The sequence below is a fragment of the Carassius carassius genome, chromosome 44, assembly GCF_963082965.1.
Source record: "Carassius carassius chromosome 44, fCarCar2.1, whole genome shotgun sequence".
Taxonomy (NCBI): Eukaryota; Metazoa; Chordata; class Actinopteri; order Cypriniformes; family Cyprinidae; genus Carassius; species Carassius carassius.
Genome location: NC_081798.1, coordinates 14,644,027 through 14,663,868, shown reverse-complemented (window position 1 = coordinate 14,663,868; position 19,842 = coordinate 14,644,027). Strand labels below are relative to the sequence as shown.

Genomic DNA, 19,842 nt, shown 5'->3' with positions numbered 1-19,842 from the left:
AAAATCTTCTAGTGTAGAGTGTAATGTTATCTTCTTCCAGCTGATTATTACAGCTCATTGAACTGGGAGAGGATCAAATATTTTTACTATATATATATATATATATATATATATATATATATACAGTACAGAACAAAAGTTTGGAAACATTACTATTTTTAATGTTTTTGAAAGAAGTTTCTTCTGCTCATCAAGCCTGCATATATTTGATCAAAAATACAGAAAAAAATGTAATATTGTGATATATTATTACAATTTAAAATAATTGTTTTTAAATGTATTATACTTTAAATTATCATTTATTTCTGTGATGCAAAGCTGAATTTCTAGGATTATTATCACATGATCCTTTAGAAATCATTCTAATATGATGATTCATTATCAAAGTTGGAAACAGTTCTGCTGCTTAATATTTTTTCATTTCTTTTTTTTATTTTGAATAAATGCAGTTCTTTTTAACCTTTTATTCATCAAATATATGAGACAGCAGAACTGTTTCCAACACTCATAATAAATCAGAATATTTGAATGATTTCTAAATGATCATGTGATAGACTGGATGTTACATGTGACACTGAAGGCTGGAGTAATGATGCTGAAAATTCAGCTTTGCATCACAGGAATAAATTTTTTTAAAAGTATATTAAAATAGAAAACTATTATTTTAAGTTGTAATAATATTTCACAATATTACTGTTTTTTCTGTATTTTTGATCAAATATATGCACATTAATATATTAACATTTTCTAGTTTTTTTTTTAGACTTTTTTTTCATCTCCATACACTTGTGGATGTGCTTCCTGTTTCATACAAATTCAGCACTTGTCCTTCTTTTATCATTGCTCATGAAGTGTTTTGTGGCCAGACTCTGTTTGGAGGGGAGTTGGAGTTTGGAATGTTGATATTGATTTGTCCAGTTTTCGGTGCTTGTTTGGAGAGACGTCGGTGTGAAATGCTTTGACCAACTAAACAGCTCCGGTTGGCTGCTCTCTTTTCATTGTTCTAATTACAACAAGCATAGTTTGGGCCCCCTATGTTTTGCTTTCCGAATGTGTGTCATTGTGTGCGCGGCCTCTGCTCCACAATGGTGTGTCCAGAATGTTGTCTTGAGGGCTTTGTTTTTGGTCCAGTGGGCTCACACGAAGACCGTGAGGCCATCCTACATGAGAAAACCCCTCCGGATGATGATGTTCCGTCATTTGTTATTTCAACTATGTTATGGGTTTTCTGCATTATAGAGCACGTAAAGAAACAATATAGTATCTCTGATACATTGCATGTAGCTCTGTTCATAATTCAAATTTTGGTGATTGTTAATTTCATACAGATTTGCTTTACTTTCCCTTTCTTTTGCTCCCTAGAAATGAAGCGCATTGTTCAATTGGACCTGGACCTCAAGTTCAGAAGCAACATCAGAGACCTCTTCCAAGAGTTTAACCATTTCTCTGCTGAGGCTGTCATTGGAATTGCACGTGAAATGCAGCCGGTTTACAGGTATCTGACTCAGCCCTGTGTACAGTAAATTACAGTAATTGTGTTCACTATTCTCACATTTATATTCTCCTCATTGTTAAATTTGCTGCATTCATAACAAAAAGTATGAAAAGAAGCACTGCATGATATAACGGTACCGTATCGGTTAATGTTGAGTATTTTTTTAATGTTTGTTTAATTTGTAATTTGGGCAAAATTGGACATTAAATTGTATAATTGTATATTTACCCAATTAAAATTTTTTTTTATTATCTTTGCTATCATCTAAAATAAATCTTTAAAAATATTAGCATCTTTATAGTTGTTAAATGTAAATAAAATCTGTACATTAAAATGTTCATTTTAGTCTTTATTATTTTATAAAATAGAATTAAAAGAAAAAATATATATTCCTATATCAGCTATAACTAGAAAATATTTTGAATATAATATGCATTCCAGTGTTATTTTTGTATTATTTATGCTATTATTATTTATGAATAATTTGAATTCCAATTTTTCATTTTAATCCTAGTTTTATTACTTTTTTTGTTCTTCTTTCTTGAAGATGCACTAGATGAACATAATGCGATGGTAATTCAAAAAAGAGAAGTGTACATAAAGTTTCGCTTTTGCAAGACGAACAAACTTGCATGTCTTTTTTTTTATCCGTTTCTTTTTATATATATATATATATATAAAAATAAAAAAAGTACTGTACAGTTAGCTGGTCATTAAATAATCTCTCACAGCATGATCAAGAACCAAATGTAAAACTTGTTGCATTGCAATTTAGTTATCTCTATTATGTAAGAAGAAAGAGAATGTGTTAAAGTATGAAAGAAACTAGCTACGCTGCCATTTAAATGTTTGGGGAAAGAAAGATTTTATTTTTTTAATTTTATTAAGCAAGGATGCATACAATTAATCACTAGTAACAGTTAAGAAATTCATAATGTTGCAAAAGACTTTCAAAATTATTTTTATATATATACAACTTTCTTTTTCAAAAGATCCTGAAAAAAATGCATCATGGTTATGGCACAGTTGTTTTCAGCTTGGTTATATTAACATGATTCATAAAGGATTATGTGACTCTAAAGATTGAAGTAATGATGATAAAAAATCAGCTTTGTCAATACAGGAATGATTACATTTTGAAATCGATCATAGAAAACAGTTATAAAAAAAAAGAAAAAAAAAAAAGAAAAAAAACGAGGATGTGGCGCAAGTCCTTCAAGAGTCACTCTCAACCTATCAACCCATAGTCATAATGTATTTCACAATACTTCAGCATGTTATTCTTATTAAGTGAGGGTCATTTTTAGGATTTTTTACCCAAGCACAGTCTCTCAGAACCTGACACCTTGTAATTGTGGAGACTCCGGGAAGGTTGCAGTTCTGGGAAATGGTGGCGCTGGAGACTAAATGCTTCCTGACGGTTTCACACCTAATTCTTCACATTAATTCTTAAAACTTTTGCAGTTAACCTGTTTTCTTCTCCACCTATTTTTTTTCTTTGCAGTTTCTGTATTGCATTAGTTTTGAAAATATCTCATGACGATTTAAGACCTTTCAGTCTGAGTTAAACCTCTTTTTTTCCCGCTCATTTTATCTTTAAAAGAAAACATGACTAATAATTCTGCACACCTGTTTACAAGGAGTTTTTCACTTCCAGCCTTCATGGACAATTATATATAACTTATAAATGACTAATTACAAAATTAATAGAAGTTAAGATTGTTGTGGTTTGGAATTGGTAAAATGTGCTTGGAAAAAATATATCATCAGAATTTCAACGTTGCCTAATCATTTTTCATCAGTCTTTGAGCTGTGTGAGGAGCTAGTGTAATTTCTGGAGAAAAGAAATGAGCTATGCTATACTGATGGGAAAACTAGTCCCTGTGAGAGTTTTTCCCCCTCCACAACAGAGTGCAGGTTTTCCACAACAGTTCTCTCACTACACTCACACAAAACCATGTAAACAATTGAGAAGGAGATAATAGCATAATCGGCCATCAAGGTATCTGTGGTCCATCAGCAGCAGCAGAGCTGGGGTTTGTTGATAACATCTAACACCTGTGCCAGCACAATGACCCACTAGGCCACTGTAATTAACTTCGAACTCTTTTCCAAGCCTACTGCCCGACTGGCACAGGCCTTCCGCTTTGTTTGCCACTTCTCTTTTCCACTGTTTGATTCTCCTGGCTCTGAGGTGCGTAGATGTTCTGGTGTTATATTAGTCTCTCTGCAGCTCAGGCAGAAAGAACACACAGCAGGGCTGAAGATAGATACCGCTGTTTCTCTCCAGAACACTTCGTTAGCTGGTGAAGAGCTATTTCATCTAATGTGCATTTTAGCTAATGAAGTGAGACTTTAGAAACAAATGATACACCAGACTTTTTTAAGCTGTTGTGGGTGTAACTATTTTGAGGTTCCTTTCAGGAAGTCTTGCTCATTGGTTCAGTTATTTTGCTAGTTGTCTTTTTGATTTTCTTCTTGATGTAAGTTGGTTGTCATTTATCCAGAGGAACTTGATGAAGCAACGTGATAAAGCAAAAAGCTTTCCAAAACATCAATGATTAGTATTTTTGTCTTGTTTGTGGGTAATCTATATACTAACAATATATTACTAACTAACAATATATATATATATATATATATATATATATATATATATATATATATATATATATATATATATATATATATATACAGTAGATGGATTACCAACAATATATATACAGTAGATGGATTACCAACAATATATTTACAGTAGATGGATTACTAACAATATATATACAGTAGATAGATTAGTAACAAACTGTAGTGTGTTACAGACTACATGACAAAAATTGTAGTTTGCCCAATTTAGGTAATGTATTGGGCTACTTTTTGATTACCTTTTTAAATAGGGTAATTTTGTACCATATTGATATAAAAATACAAAGAATAAGAAAATATATCCCATTCGTTATAATTAACAACATGAAGTGCGTTAAACATTACATGACATAAGGTTTGACATAATGACGTAATCTCTGTTTTTATACATGTACATCATCAGTGTTTATCTGCTCAGCTAGTCTGTTAACAACGGCTCTGTGTAACAGCTGCTCTATGTGTAGTATTATATTATTATTATATAATATATTATATATTTTAGGTATTGTATTATTAATAGTAGTTACTATTTAACTTATTATTATTGTTGTTGTTGGTTGTTATTTAATAATTTTGCTAAATTCATTTACAGTTTTTTTTTTATTTGTATCTAGCTGTGTAAAAGCCATTCCTGGATTTATACTTCCAGTTGGATTGAACCTACAACCTTTTGGTTACTGTCCCAGACCTTTAAAATCAACATGAGATGTTAATTGCAATGCATTTTTCTTGCATAATTTGGTGTACGATATATTTAATTAGAGAACTTGTATCCATGAGATAATTAAAATTGAGTGAGGTAGTTGGAAGGTAATAGGTGCTATGCCACGCCACCCTTCTGAAACGTATGAATGCTACTTTTTGAGGAGATTTATAATATTTAACTGCTATTTTGGTTGCCTGTATGGAATGTAGGGTTGTGCCGATAGACGATAGTATTGTGTATCGACGATCGTCAGAGATATCGACGAATTCTCTGTCGATAATCAAGACTATATTAGGCTCATTTTCCTATTAATGTATTAGATTATAATAATAATAACTATTATTTTTATTTTTATTAGACTGCTTATTATAATTCGGCTTTTAAACTGCCCAGCTATTTCACTTAATTTCACTTCCCGCATTTCACACACACACCTCGCACGCGCAGGAGAATTACAGCATGTAGTCGGTGAAGTTGTAACGCTTTGACTTGGATAATTCGTTAAATCCATGAAATGAAAGAGATAGAAAACGACGAGTTGGTGTCCCACACATTTAATGGCTGGTATACGGCAACGCGCTCTTCTCATACATGAGAGATTAACTCTTTCTTGGTGTCACAAATAAAGTAAAGACAAAAAAATTAAGGCGGCAGAGCGAATTTATCATCCATAGTGCATGTTTCTCACGTTGTCCTCTTCTTAAAGACTGATCACTTAACTTATAAAACACACGATGTGGTGATGACGTAGAAGGACTACGTGAGAACCACTATGGATAATAAGTTCAATCTGCCGCCTTGTTATTATTTTCATGCATACCGCACTATAATGTGATGCATGCAAAATACATAGTTTCGGCCGTTACAAAGTCTCCATCCACAAACAGACGTACATCGTCTGCAGATATAAGGTATTTCATTGCACTTTAACAAGTAATCTAAATGGCCTATATACTGTATGTGCAATATATTAAACGAGCCCTCACTAACTGAGTTTAATGCCACAGTTATGTTAGAACGCATCTCATTCTTGTTTCTGTTGCAGTGCGTCGAGCTCGTCATGAGGCGCGCGGTCTGGAGCGCTGTATGACTGATGCAGCAGTTCAATTAAACTTTACTACAAATATATCAACTTACCTGTTTTAATTACTTTATATTAAAATGTTCGTTTACGCCCAATATTAGTGTTTAACTGCTGGACTCTAAATTAAATCTACTATTGATTTTCACCATTGACTGATTTTGCAGAACATTAGACTGATAACTTCCCTGCGCAGATGCGGACGTGCGACATGACAGTTGCGTCTGACTATGTATGAACTAGCTGTTTTAAATACAGGATTTTTATATTTAATTTTAGTTAAATCAGTGAGTATGTTTGAAAGTAATTTTTTTTATTATTGGTGACTCCATAGGCTCTCTCTCGCGCACCTGCGCGGTTTAAAACACCCAATAGTTATGCTATGACAAGAACAAAGAGTCTCTCTCTTGCTCCACCCATGCTCGATAATATTGTGTATCGTCGATCTCACGGGCTGACGATATGACGATTTGAAAAATGACCATATCGCCCAACACTAATGGAATGTATGTGGTATGTGGCAGGACAGAAAAAGCTGAGTGGAATGTGAAGATGTGCCAGATCTCAGGTTCATTGGAGCTCTCATATCTCTGCTGTTAGCCTCTCCCTTCCACAGGCCTCTGTCCCGTCCAAGGCACAAAATGGTGCCTGGCAGCAAGCCGGCGGTCTGGAATCCTCACTGAGCAAGCGGCTCTGAATGAGTGCAAACACCGAGCTGGGAATTGTCTAATCGGATTGAGAGCTTCAGTATGTCAACAATTACACCCTTTACCTCCCTGTGGAATTCATACATAAATGGTAATTTGTTCACGTTATTGCTTGGCCTAATGAGTAGTTTTCATAAGGTCTGGATAAAGATTAGTCGTTCTGAGCAGAGAAGTCTTTATAAACACACTGTGAAGACCTTTGCAGTTTTACACTGCTTTGATTTAGTGCAAGTGAGCAAGATTGCAAGATCATGTTTCGATGTTGTCTATATGTGGTTTCTTTCGACCAAATGAGTGAGGTCTGTAGACATGTCTCTATAACCAAAGGTCTTCCTCCAGCTGTGTGTGGTGGTTTTACTGCACATTCTGCACACACAGATTTCACGCTATGGCTGCATATTAAATTGCACCATTTGCTCCTGAATTGAAAATCCCCTAATCTGCTAAGTGTAATATTTGAATATTAAAATCCAGAGAGAGAAATTGAGGTTAAAGGACAAATAAATGGAGTGTAGAGGACAGCAAATAAGCCTATTCAGATCTGTGTTGCGCTCCATAATTTCAGCATTTTAAAAAGTGCTTTAAACTATCAGTTGAAGAAAAGTAGTAATTGCTTTTGCTAGTTACCATTGTCTTAATTGTCTTTACCATTGGCTTTTTATTAGTACTTATAAAGCACATATTCTGCATGACCATATTCTACATCCCTATCCTACCAATACCTAAACTTAACAACTACCATACTAGCTATTAATAAGCAGCAAATTAGGAGTTTGAGGCAAAAGTCATAGTAAATGGTTTGTTAATAGCGAGAATTGGACCCTAAAGTAAAGTGACCGGACTTATAATATAGCACCACCTCATGTGCCTTTTGAATTTGATCACAGTTAGCCTTATACATTATAAAAATAAGGATACAAATATTCACTAAAATTGTATTTTATTAAGCAAAATTATTATTATATATATTTTTTAATGTTTTTAAAGAAGCCGCTTGTTCTCCCCAAGGCTGTTTATTTGCTCAAAAATACAGTAAAACAGTAATATAGTGAAATTATTTCAATTTAAAGTAACCGTTTTCTATTTGAATATATTCTAAATGGAAATGAATGTATGTTATTTATTCCTGTGATGGTAGCTTTAGTGTCACAATATCCTTCCGAATTTGTTTGTTTGTTTGTTAGTTATTTATTGTCAATGTTAAAAACAGTTGTTCTGGAAATTGTGAATTGTTCTTTGATTTAAAAAGTAAATTAAAATAATAGATTACTTTGAAGTCTGTTTTGGTTAATTGAATGCATGCTTGCTAAATTAAAACAAGATTTTAGTTAAGAGTAGTGTTGAAGAGTAGTGATGTTAATAATTACATTTGTGTAATTATCATCTCAGATTGTGTATTTCTATTCATTTTTTGTTTGTTAAAAACAAGAGCCCTGAATAGAATCAAATAATTGCAGCTGATCCCAAGGTTTTCTAACTTTAGAAATAAAACAAATTCATTAAATTGCTGCGGTATATAAAACATTATATTGCTTATTTTTATTTAAGATGGCCTTTTAACTTTGGCAGTATTACTTTGTGTAAAACTTTTTTTTTTTTTTTTTTTTTTATATATAAAACAAGACTTTTTTTTTACACTGTTGCCAAGCAGGATTTCTAAGAGAGGTACAAAAAAGTTCTAAGAGACTACAAAGACTACAAAAGTTTTTGCCTAATATTTTGCCTAAAGTTTGCATATTTGCTAAGAAGACAACAATGTCAGCAAAAAGCTTAAGATGAAAAATTGAAAACAATTTGATGGAAAATGTAATTTTATTGTAAATCATAGATTTTTCCTGCAGTGCACTGTATGGAAACACATTCCCACCATTAAAGAAAAAAAATCAAACATCGGTAATTATAACATCATAATATGACGTTTTAACACTTATGAGATAAATAGTCATTATGACGTAAGTCAAACTTAGGCCAGTTCTGATTTGTCCTAATTCATATTTGTTAGTTTAAATTATGATACAGAATGGCAAAATAATGGGATACTAATTCATGACGTGTAATATTTCGATTTGTCTCATAAATATGTCAAAATTATGACAGTCAGAACTATGAGATACTAATTCAGATTTGTAATATTTGTGATATATTTGAATGTTCTGTTGAATAATATCCCATAAGTTAAAATTAGTTTCAAATTTTTTATGTTATAACTGACTTTTTACCTTAGAATTTTGACCATTTTCATCCCATAAATATCTCCAATTTTGACATTTCTGTAATTATTATGACCATTTAATGCCGAATTATGATTTACCAAAGAAGCCTGTTTAGCCACTGCATATAAAAATTAAAGATTCTCAGAATTGTGTGATATAAACACAGTTGTCAGGATAAAGTCATAATAGCGGAATATAAACACAATTACAAGGAAAAAAAGTCAGAATTGTGAGATAAAATTAACTTTTTATTTTTCAGTTACATTTGGAAACAGGTTTCCATAGCTTCAATACAGATGTTAGATATTGTTAGTTGATAAATTTAACTAGAGAGAAGGTTAAAAGTCTTGCCATCCAGAGTAAAACCCTGTTCACAGTTGCATAATTGAAGAAACTGTGCATAGATAAAGAATCACTCATATTTTTAAAATGTAGGCTAAATTTGCATGCTAATATGCACTTAACTGGGCTGTGTGTTTTCTTGTTTTTCTGTTGTGGTCTAATTCAGATTCCAGGCAGTGTGTCAAACCTACTTCCACATGAAATATGAAGAGATCAGAAGTTTTATTTTTTCAGTATCAGTGTTTTGATTACGAAAGAACATTCATTGGAGTCATACCAGTCATTAAAATGTTCCAGGTTTATTTTTTTTATTCCTCAGGAGTTGTGGGCTTATGCCAGGCTTTTTTCTTTCAGGACAGGAAGTGATTACAGAAACAGCCCGGCCTTGTTGTAGTGCTGACAGGACTTCAGTCTATACAAACAGATTTCTATCAGTACTCATATGTAACCCAAGGGCTTTGTTCAGCTTTAGGCTCTGCACATTAAGACCCATGTCCAGTCTGTAAACAGTCTGGCTCCAGATCTACGTCACTTACTGCATCTGTGCCCATCCTGCTCTCACTTACTGTATTTGGCACCACGTCATTACCGCTGGTTTTTCCCTAGTGCTCTTTCTCTGCTTTGAGCTTTAACCTGGTTTGGAAGCTACTCTTGCTCTCTGAACCAGTTACCTTGACAAAAACATGTCAGGACTTTTGATGAATTGTGTTTGGATGTAAGCTGAGATGTTGCAGAGAAGCTGGTGCCGTACCATCAGGGAACATAGGGTCCTATGAAATGCACTTTATTTCTTCCCACATTCTGTGTTTTTTTTTTTATATTCCTTGATTCCATTGCAATGGTTTAATTCATATTTTTAATGATCAAAAAATATGTTGTCAGTTGAAAAACCATTTTTTTTCTGTAAACCTAGATTATCTGTTTTAATTCTTCTGGTTTCTGTGTTTTAGGATTTAATATAAATGTTTTATCAAAATTTTGCTAATAAGATAAATGCATAAAGCAACTTAATCTTTTGACATAAAAAAAAGATATATCTTTAAAAAAGAATGTTTAAAAAGTTTTTGTGAAGTACATTGTACTATACAGTAGCAATATAATTTCTATCAGAATTTCTTAAACCTAACCAAAGTTAAACCAAAATGTTGTTTTGTTTTGTTGGGGTGTAGGAACATGACTTCATTTTTAAATATGTAAATGTATATTATTCATAGACCGCTATGATCCATGTGCATTCAATGAGTGTTATTATGGAAACACCATCCGACACAGATCAGAAATCTCTCATTGTTTGCTTCTTGACACAATTGAATCAGAATTTTATGCCAGAACTCATGCAGGTTTTCACGAGTATTAATTTCCCGTTTTTCCTCCATCAGGCTCGTATCTTTCCTGTCTGTGTCTCCCTCGTTCTCTTCCCCTCCAATCACTCTTTTCCTCCGTGCCACTTAGTTTCTGACATCTAGAGCTGAGTGTTGATGGATAGGGCTTCCCGGGGCTTCGTTCAGCAGTTGCCAACAGCGATGAAATGCTCATCTTTGATGACGCATTAAAATTCAGCTGGCTTCTCAGAGTTTATCTCAGAGTCTTCTCCGTTTAATATTTCACAAACCCGTTGCATAAGATCCCTCTTCCTGATTCTGTTCACATACTTTGCAGGGAATTCCAGCCAGTCTGATCTTTGCTTACAACACTGATTTGATAGTAAAATAATCCTTTGTGTTTGTTATTTAGTTGTTGTTTTGCAGGTACTGTGAGATTAAATGGATGAGTATAAGCTTATCACATTATATCTCTTTTAAGCAATAGTTGACCCTTGCTTTGAACTTTAGCCAAGGGCTTTGTCGAGATTAAAAGTAGTACGTTGAATTTCAGGGAGTAAACTTTTGAACTTTGGTTCCTGTTCCAAGAGGTTGGGGGCAGCTGTGGCCTAATGGTTAGAGACTTGGACTAGTTACCCGAAGGTCACCGGTTCGAGTCTCTATGCTGGCAGGAGTTGGGGGGGAGGGGGGGATGAACAGCTCTCTCTTCCACCCACATTTAATAAAAGCATTAGAATACATGACTGTTAAGTGAATAATATTTAAAAAAAATTTATAAACCAATGATAATTAAGTTGCTTAAACAACTATAATTAAAACAGTGTCATGTATGCATGCATAGTTTAATACAAAGCGCGGAAAGCCAATCACATAGAGTGCATTTTACATTTAAAAACATGAGAGGCAGTGGGATGGGGAAAAACCATAGACTGTATAAAAACATGGACGTAGTGTCCATGACGTCACCCATAGGTTTCTGAAAAGAGTTTTTAAAACCAAAAGTGGGCGGAGCATCATTCTGGGGTAATCAAAAATAGGCAAAAAGGCGGGAGCTGGTTGCTGAAGCCACGCCCACCTAGCGCGACGGCGGTGACAGCAGCGGCAATCCACCTGTCACTAGTGGCCATGCTCTTAATTATGCAGAACTTTAAGGCTTAAAGAGCCACACAGATGGGAAATCAAAAATTACCTGTATTACAGTGTATGATGTAGCTGTCCATCAGTGTAAACAATGTGCAAAGTAATTAAACCAAAAAGTACACGATTTATAAAGTTATTGGCTTCTAAAGTAAGGAGTCGACTCTGAATCGCTGAAACGAGTCGTTATAGATTTCAAATATTTTGCCCATCTCTTTGTACGTAACAAGAACACTTTGCATAATAATCTCCGCCTACCGTCTTGGGAGAAACAAAACTCTGACCTGCCCCACCCCCCACACAGACGCTCTGGTTAGTAGTTGGTGTGATAGCATTATGTCGAAGAGACAGTGTGTTTTTAATTGTAAAGGCAAGTTTGTTTTATTTTCACTGCCAGAAAATGAAGATCAGAAGAACCAATGGCTAAAATTCATTTTTACCACAATACCAGAGCATTACAACAAATCCCTTTTGTTGTGTTCACAAAATTTCACTGATGATTGCTTTTCTAATCTCTGTGAGTTCAAGGCGGGATTTTCAAAGCGTTTGGCCATAAAAGAGGGTTCATTACCAAGTTTATTTGGACCAACAAGCATCTCCGAATCACAAACTTTAAGTATGATTATGAAGTTATGTGTTTGTTTTCTCCCGAGCATCTTATCAGTATGTCGCGCTAGCACTATATGTTAATGCTAACGCATTGTTTACCGTGAAGTTGTGTGCTCAGTTTGGTTATGTACGTGCTTACATGCGGAACAACCAATCAGTTGACCAATCGGAACACAGTATGCTACCGAAAGGTGGGGTTTAAGGAAACTGAATCTTTTGAACAGCTTCGCACGAACCGTTTGGGGATCTCTGAGAATTGAGGTAATTTTAAAATTATATTTTGACAAAATGACAATGTTTTTTTTTAACCTTGCATGGATTTAAACCTGTTGTACAGGACTAATAAACAGTGATAGGAAGCTTAGAATTTTCATCTTACTGGCTCTTTAATATAATTTAAACGGATGAGCTATAAAAAAATTCACCCCCCACAGTTGTCATGAAGGGTAAAATTAGCTATATAGACCAAAATAATTTTTTTAACCAGGCTGTAAACATGTTGTTTTTCTGCTGTAAAAGTCCACGAGTCTAATGATGTCCCTCTAGAAAATGTGTGAAATATGAGTTCTGTGTGAACGGCTTGGTTTCAGTTTTGATGTAAACAACGTCTTCTCCACATTGTTGTTCTCTTTTTCATCACAGCAGCGGTGCATCTAGTGGCTGGATAGGCTAACAAGAAAATTATAATGCAATGAAACTTACATTGTCATCGCATCTCGTGCACCACTGATAAAGGCCAAAATATACTTGGGCCGTCCGCATCCATGCACCATCTGCATTTTGTCATCAAGAGGGTTCACAGACAGCCACGTACAACATCCTTTTCCATTTTTCTTCAGACTTTTATTATACAGTGTTCATTAGGCATTATGTGAGGGCATTGGAGATGACAGCATTGTTTTCGTTTCTGAACTTGTTTTTTGGCACACAGAGACATTTTCTGTTCATGTAAAACACAAAGAACTCAGCACAGGTTGTTCTTTCATGTTTTGAGAGCTGCTTTTTGACACATTTCAAATAGGTGTCTGACTTCCTTTGCTTGAAGCCAATAGCAGACAATTTCCCAGTGGCAGGTGCGTGCTGAAATTCCAGACTGGTGAGATACAGACATCCACAATGATTGAGGGCAAATGGCAAAAAAAGATGAAGAGATGAGAGAAAGCTGCCTCAGACGTTGCCTTAAGGGCTGCTCTGACTGTTAACCAACTCTAAAGCCAAAGCCAGTCAGATTACAATATTTGAAAAATGTCCCTTTGCTAAAGGAAACCGATTATGCCCCTTTTTACAATATGCAATATAAGTCTCAGGTGTCCCAGAATGTGTCTATGAAGTTTCAGCTCAAAATACTTAGTTATTATATCATTTTGAAAATGCCTACTTTGAGTGGAAGCAGAGACCAGCTATTTTTGTGCATCTCTCTTTAAATGCAAATGAGCTGATTCTCCCCGCCCCGTATTCCAGAATAAGTCTGTGCCTCTACAGCTTTCTCCTCAGATACTGTTGCTCGGTATCTGTTTGGTTATGATTATCATGTTTCTTGCTCTGAAATCATGTGTTTTAAACCATATTAGTGGGAAGTGGTGGCCTAGTGGTTAGAGAGTTTGACTCCTAACCCTAGGGTTGTGGGTTCGAATCTCGGGCCGGCAATAACACGACTTACGCTGCTCCCCGGGCGCTGCAGCATAAATGGCTGCCCACTGCTCCGGGTGTGTGTTCACAGTGTGTGTGTGTGTGTTCACTGCTCTGTGTGTGTGCACTTTGGATGGGTTAAATTCAGAGCACGAATTCTGAGTATTGGTCACCATACTAGGCTGAATGTCACGTCACTTATTAGTTTAAACATCTGATATATGGTTGTCTGATGGTTATGTCATCTTTAAAACCTTGAGTTAACAATATAAAGTAACAGGGTAAGTGCAAAGCAGTAGTCCGTCACTTAAAGTGAATTTGTCAAATCAGCAACACTCCATTTTTTTTTTTTTAAGCTTTGAGTGTTAACTTATTCTTATAAATTTGCATATTAAATTTGCATGTTAAAATGTTGTCACAAATGTGTGTTCGAAATGGACAGGACAACAGTTCTGGTAAATAAAACGGCCTCCTTTCAATAGGTGCCTTAATGGGGTGGTAATTTTCTGTCACCTTTTTTTTCTTGTTATTACACTGGTACTAAAAACTCTATTAGCATTTAATTTGTTTTTAACAAAGGAGAAAGCTTTGAAATACTCAGGCAGTGAGCAGCTGATTGCTGAAGTGAGTGGCTTTTGCACACAAACCACACGGTGTTTTTCACTGCAGTACCTCTTGCACTATATGAATATGAAAAAAGCACATAATGCTGTCCTTTACTAGGCTCTTTCTAGAATTAAACCCTTTAAAGGAAATGTTTATTTCATGTGTAAAAGCCCACAGGACCTATTAACAGCTAAGATGCAGTGGAAATTATTGCCTCATTAGTGGTGTTTCCTAAGGGGAGCTTCATTGTTAATGCTGTGCGTACTTTACAGTTAGGGACTTGAACAAACCGTATGTATGCTAAACATGCACATTTTATATTTTTCGTATATACATATAATCTATTTTCATCAATATAATATTATATTGAGTTATTTTATATGTATTTTTAAATGTATTATACTTTTATTATATTTATTTGTTTTATAATATAGATTTTCTTATTTTATATTATAGATCACTGTCATTTTTACCATACTGTAATATAATATTTATATGAATATTTATTTACATACATTACTATTACATCCATAATACATACAATTAAATAATAGGTAACGCTTTACTTAGCCTTTATGTATAATGCATTTTAATTATTCATAAAATGTGCATTGTAATACATTACATCTTGTCGTAAATAATTAAAACCGAATTTAAAATGCATAGTGTAACAATGAATTGATCAGTGTTATAATGTATTAACTAGGGTTAAAAAAAATTGAGACTATACAATGCATTATAAGGTGCATTACAAGTCATAACTACTTTTATAATGCATTATACATAACTGCATTATACATACAACTTTTTTCAATTGGAAAAATACAATTGTATACTAGTTTGCATAATGCCATTATAAACACATTTCCTTTCCTGAGTCATTATGTACAGCAAAACACCATCCAGTTGTTAATGGTTATGAATTCTTCTAGATTCACGTACCTCCCCTCAAGCAGACAAAAAGGTCTTGCCACTTGTAGAAGACAATAAAACTAGGAATGAAATGTGGAAGTGCTCCTGACATTCCTCTGGAGTTTATGGAGGAGGCTGTTAAACAGCAGGGAAAGTTGTTTGTATTAAAGCACTGATGCTGAGCTGAAGAGATGACACAGGAAGCTGCTATTCTGCTGTCTCAACCCACACTGTTGATGCACGTTTGCGTGGTGACCCCCGCTGTTTTCCTCTCTGACTTGACAAATTTCACTCAAAGACTGAATAACGCAACTATAATTGGGATTTTTCTGAAGCTTCATTCATTAGGGACGGCCCAGGCACGCACTCATCCTTACCCAGAGTGCCTCAGCCATGCCCTTGCATCTGACATGCAGCATTTTGTCTCCTCATGAATATTTCATTAGAAGAAGACACACAGAGAGTGTCCTAAATGTTCCGTGTCATGCCACTTCAGAGCTGCAGGTGCTGGAATCAAAGGGAAAGAGATGCATAGAAGTGTCACTTTTTTTTTGTAATATGCTTGTTCTTGCAGATTTTAGGGCTTGTATTGAGGTTGCATTCATCTTTATCTAAGGATTAAGTCACCTCAAAATAATGATGTCTTCATTTTCTCATGTCATTGCAGACCAGTATGATTTTCGTCTGTGGAACATTAAATGTTGAACAATCATTTTGCTGCTCTTATCCAATAATGAAAGGACCAAAAAAGAAAAGAAAGATGCACATGCACACCCAGAGAGAAAAAGATAGGATATAAAATAACTTAAAAATAAAATACAGAAAATGAAATGTCATCCTGTTATATTATAATTAATTATCCTATTTTTATCTTTCAATTTCAGTGTTTTTTGGAGGAGAATGTTGGCTGGGCTGAAGAATAACTGTAATAAAGAAAAAAGAGAAAATAAAAAGTTATTCATGTCTTTTTATCAGTTAAATAATAAATGAATCCTTATTGGAAGAATTGTTAGTTGGAGTCTTATACTTACACTTACACTTACACTTTTTTTTTTTTTTGGAGCTTTTGGATTCCTTGAATTCCATATTGCGTGTTCCACTTGAGAAAGAAAGTCATACAGGTTTGGAACGACATGAGGGTGAGCAAACATTGACCACATTTTTATTTGGTGAATTGCCCCTCAGTGTCACTTGTCTTTTACATTTTAAAACTGCACATGTACATTTATGTTATCTGCCTTTTAAAAAATAAACTATGCAGGACAACCCTTTTTACAAAAGATTAGACTAATGAATTTATTTCTGAACTTTCTGGAAAGACTTCTTAGAGGAACAGGAATCTCCCAGAGCTTTTTGGTTCAGCACCATCAAAGCATCCACAGGGCCCTCTGAGTTAATGTTGTAGTCATGTTCTTGTTTACCTGTTGACTCGAGCTCTCTCTGAAATGCTCCCATGGACTGGAGTTGCACTAAATTGGAGTCTCTGGGAGAAAGATAAAAGTTTCAAGTTTGTGTCATCCTGTCTGGTTCTGTTCTCGTGCTGTAAAATGAACAGTCCAGGAGCAGCAGCTTCAGAAATCTCTTTGTTGTTTCCTTCTCCGCTTGAGCTTTTTAAAAGCAAGAGAGCATCCATGAACTTCAGGAGAGCCTCTGAGGAATTCCCTGCAGGGGGCATTGACTTGATGGATCAAAGCTACTTTGAATAAGCTTGGTTTCAGCACTCCACGGTTTTCATTATGAGCATTGCGTGGCCTCGCACTTCGCCAGCCCACATGCTGCATCTGCACTAAATCTCAGTTCACTCAAAAAACATGCTAGAGATTTTCAGGATTTGCCACAAGCCACATAAGTTGAGTGCACCTCAAGCTTACAGCCTTGGGTCAATCTCATGTTGAAGTCTCGAGATGTAAAATTTCAGTTTTCAGCTCGACTGTCTATGTATTTCAGAGGTATTTTTATGAATACACATTTTGTATAATTTTGGTGTTTACCTATTTTAGCATTGTTCACATAGAACTGAGGGGTTTTGGTTGTCTGATGTAGAACAGCGGAGAAAAACAAATGTTTTTGGGCCTCTATGCTTTTTTCCCCCTGTGATTTATGCATACTATAACATAAAGATTGTTATTTGGAGTACTTATTTTTGTTGACTTCTCTATTCTTCAATGAAGTCTCTACTCCCTGAAACAGCACTACTGTCACACCCTAGTTATTAATACTTAAGCTAGAAACTGCTTTATTTGCAAAAATGATTTAGGTTGAGAACAAAAACATGAGTAGAATCATATTTTTGACCAGAATTGTTGAGAAAATATGCTATGCAGTTACATAGGTGTTCTGAGTGGTTTTAAGTGCGTTGCTAGGTGTCAAAAGTCAAGAGATCACTCTCCTAAGTATGATATTCTGGTAGGCTATATAAATATATATTTTCTTGATTTAAGAAAATAAACAAGGTAACTGTGTAGGGCATGCTACTGCCAATCCAACAGGAGCAGGTTTATACAGGAAGCACAGCCTTTCCAAAGATAAACAACTAAAAAGGAATAAATAATAATAATTAATAATATTTTTCACAAATTCTGTGTTGTATATTTTTTGGTAATCAAATGAACACACAGAAAGTGAGGATTCGTATTTAAAAAGTCTTTTTGCAGATTAACATTCACAGACACTAGTCTATCACGATTTGATTTAAGTGTACTGACCTGTTTTTAAATTTATTTATCAAACAAATATGCCAGATTCTGCTAAATTCCGTTTTATGACAGGATTCCATGCTTCTGTCTGTATCGTAGAAATCATAGGGGTTTTCATTTCATCATTTCAACGTCTGCTGTTAAAAATGAACCATCCATTCATCAAATCTTCATGCAAAAATAAGAATTAGAATCATTGTAATGTGACATTCATATATAGGTGCTTGTGGATGGCGGGCGGATAATTTGAAGAAGCGGGTGAAGTTTGAGCTGTTCCACACGTCTACACTACACTAACCTGGGTCGCCACTCGCCAGTAGCAAACAATGGAGCGTAGCGTGCTGTGCTGGACAAATGTTATTACACCATTTAGAAGCATTTCATCTGCGTAATGGCAGCGTTCATCATTTACTCAGGAACTATATGTTCTGTAAAAAAAAAAAAAAAAGTTTCATATCGCCGGCAAATCTTTGGCATATTTGCTTAGACCGATATATCTGCGACAGGTTCATATCGGCTGGAAAAATCGGCAAACGATATATCGGCCTGGCTCTAGGTATGTGTTTGTTCACATCTGTAAATCTAGGTATAGTAAAGCTATGATTCTTTGCTTAAATTCTTCTTTTCATTGTCTTCTCAATTTGTCATAGGCACACTTTCTGGCAGTACCGCAAAGAGAATCCAAAGTCCCATGTGGGTGACCCTCCACCAGACGGTCTGCCTGGCTTCAACAGTGGCGTAATGCTTTTGAACCTCGACGCCATGCGTCAATCTACCTTATACAACCAGCTTCTGGAGCCCGAGCGGATGGCTCACCTTGCAGAGAAATATCACTTCCGGGGGCACCTAGGTGATCAGGATTTCTTCACGATGATCGGGATGGAGCACAGGGAACTGTTTTACCCACTGTCCTGTGGCTGGAACCGACAGCTTTGCACATGGTGGAGGGAACACGGGTATGGTGATGTCTTCCAGCTGTACTATCGCTGTGATGGGCCGGTGCATATCTACCATGGCAACTGCAATACTCCCATACCCAATGATTGAGGTTCAAAGTGTGCCATAGAATGCCAACTTTCAGATCAAGCTCCTTTTGTTTGCACATCTTGAACAACTTTACATCAAATGGACCAAGGCAGAAGGGGCTCATTGTTAGAGGTGCTAATAGTGCAGCCTTCCCATGACTAATCACATTTACACAATATAACACCGCTGAGGCAGTTGGTGCCTTTCCAAAGTTACTGAAAGAAACTCTGGCTTAAATACCAGTTGTTTTTCTTTATTTAAAGAATGCAGTGAGGCTTTGACTCTCAGACGTCTGAGTTTCCTCATGCAGGTGTCTCATTAAATCACTCTTAGACAGCAGGTTGTGAAAGAGCCAATCAGAGAATCTTTTTCTCCTTCTAATTTCTCTCTTTTTATTGTTTACAGGTGCAGTTGCACTCTTACAGTCACATTAAGATACTACTTATCTTCACTTTAAAATGTAGAGAGTTGCTGCATATATTTTTACTAGATTTAACCTCTCTTATCTTCAATTATGTGACATGCATTCCCTTTCTAAGACACATTTCCCACTCAATCACAAATGTTTTTTTGCAGTGATGAGGAGAAACAAGAGGGAAAGGGTGTTGTCCCATTTTCCTGAGTTTTTATGCGCTGATTTTGGAAAGCCACTTCTCTGTTATGTGCAAGTGAATCTCCTTAGAAAGCCAAGATAACATCTCAGATCGGAGGTCTCATT

At 35.3% G+C, this 19,842-nt stretch overlaps 1 protein-coding gene across 1 annotated transcript in view; it reads left to right on the top strand.

Moving 5' to 3' along the window:
• The window catches only part of LOC132126648 (xyloside xylosyltransferase 1-like), a 34,000-nt gene extending 14,387 nt beyond the window's left edge, over window positions 1-19,613 (top strand). Inside the window, exons 4-5 of the mRNA XM_059538054.1 lie at window positions 1,363-1,495; window positions 18,749-19,613. Of these exons, the coding sequence (XP_059394037.1) occupies window positions 1,363-1,495; window positions 18,749-19,145 (530 nt within the window). The 3' untranslated portion in view covers window positions 19,146-19,613. The remainder of the gene's footprint in view (window positions 1-1,362; window positions 1,496-18,748) is intronic.
• The last annotated feature ends 229 nt before the right edge of the window (window positions 19,614-19,842 follow it).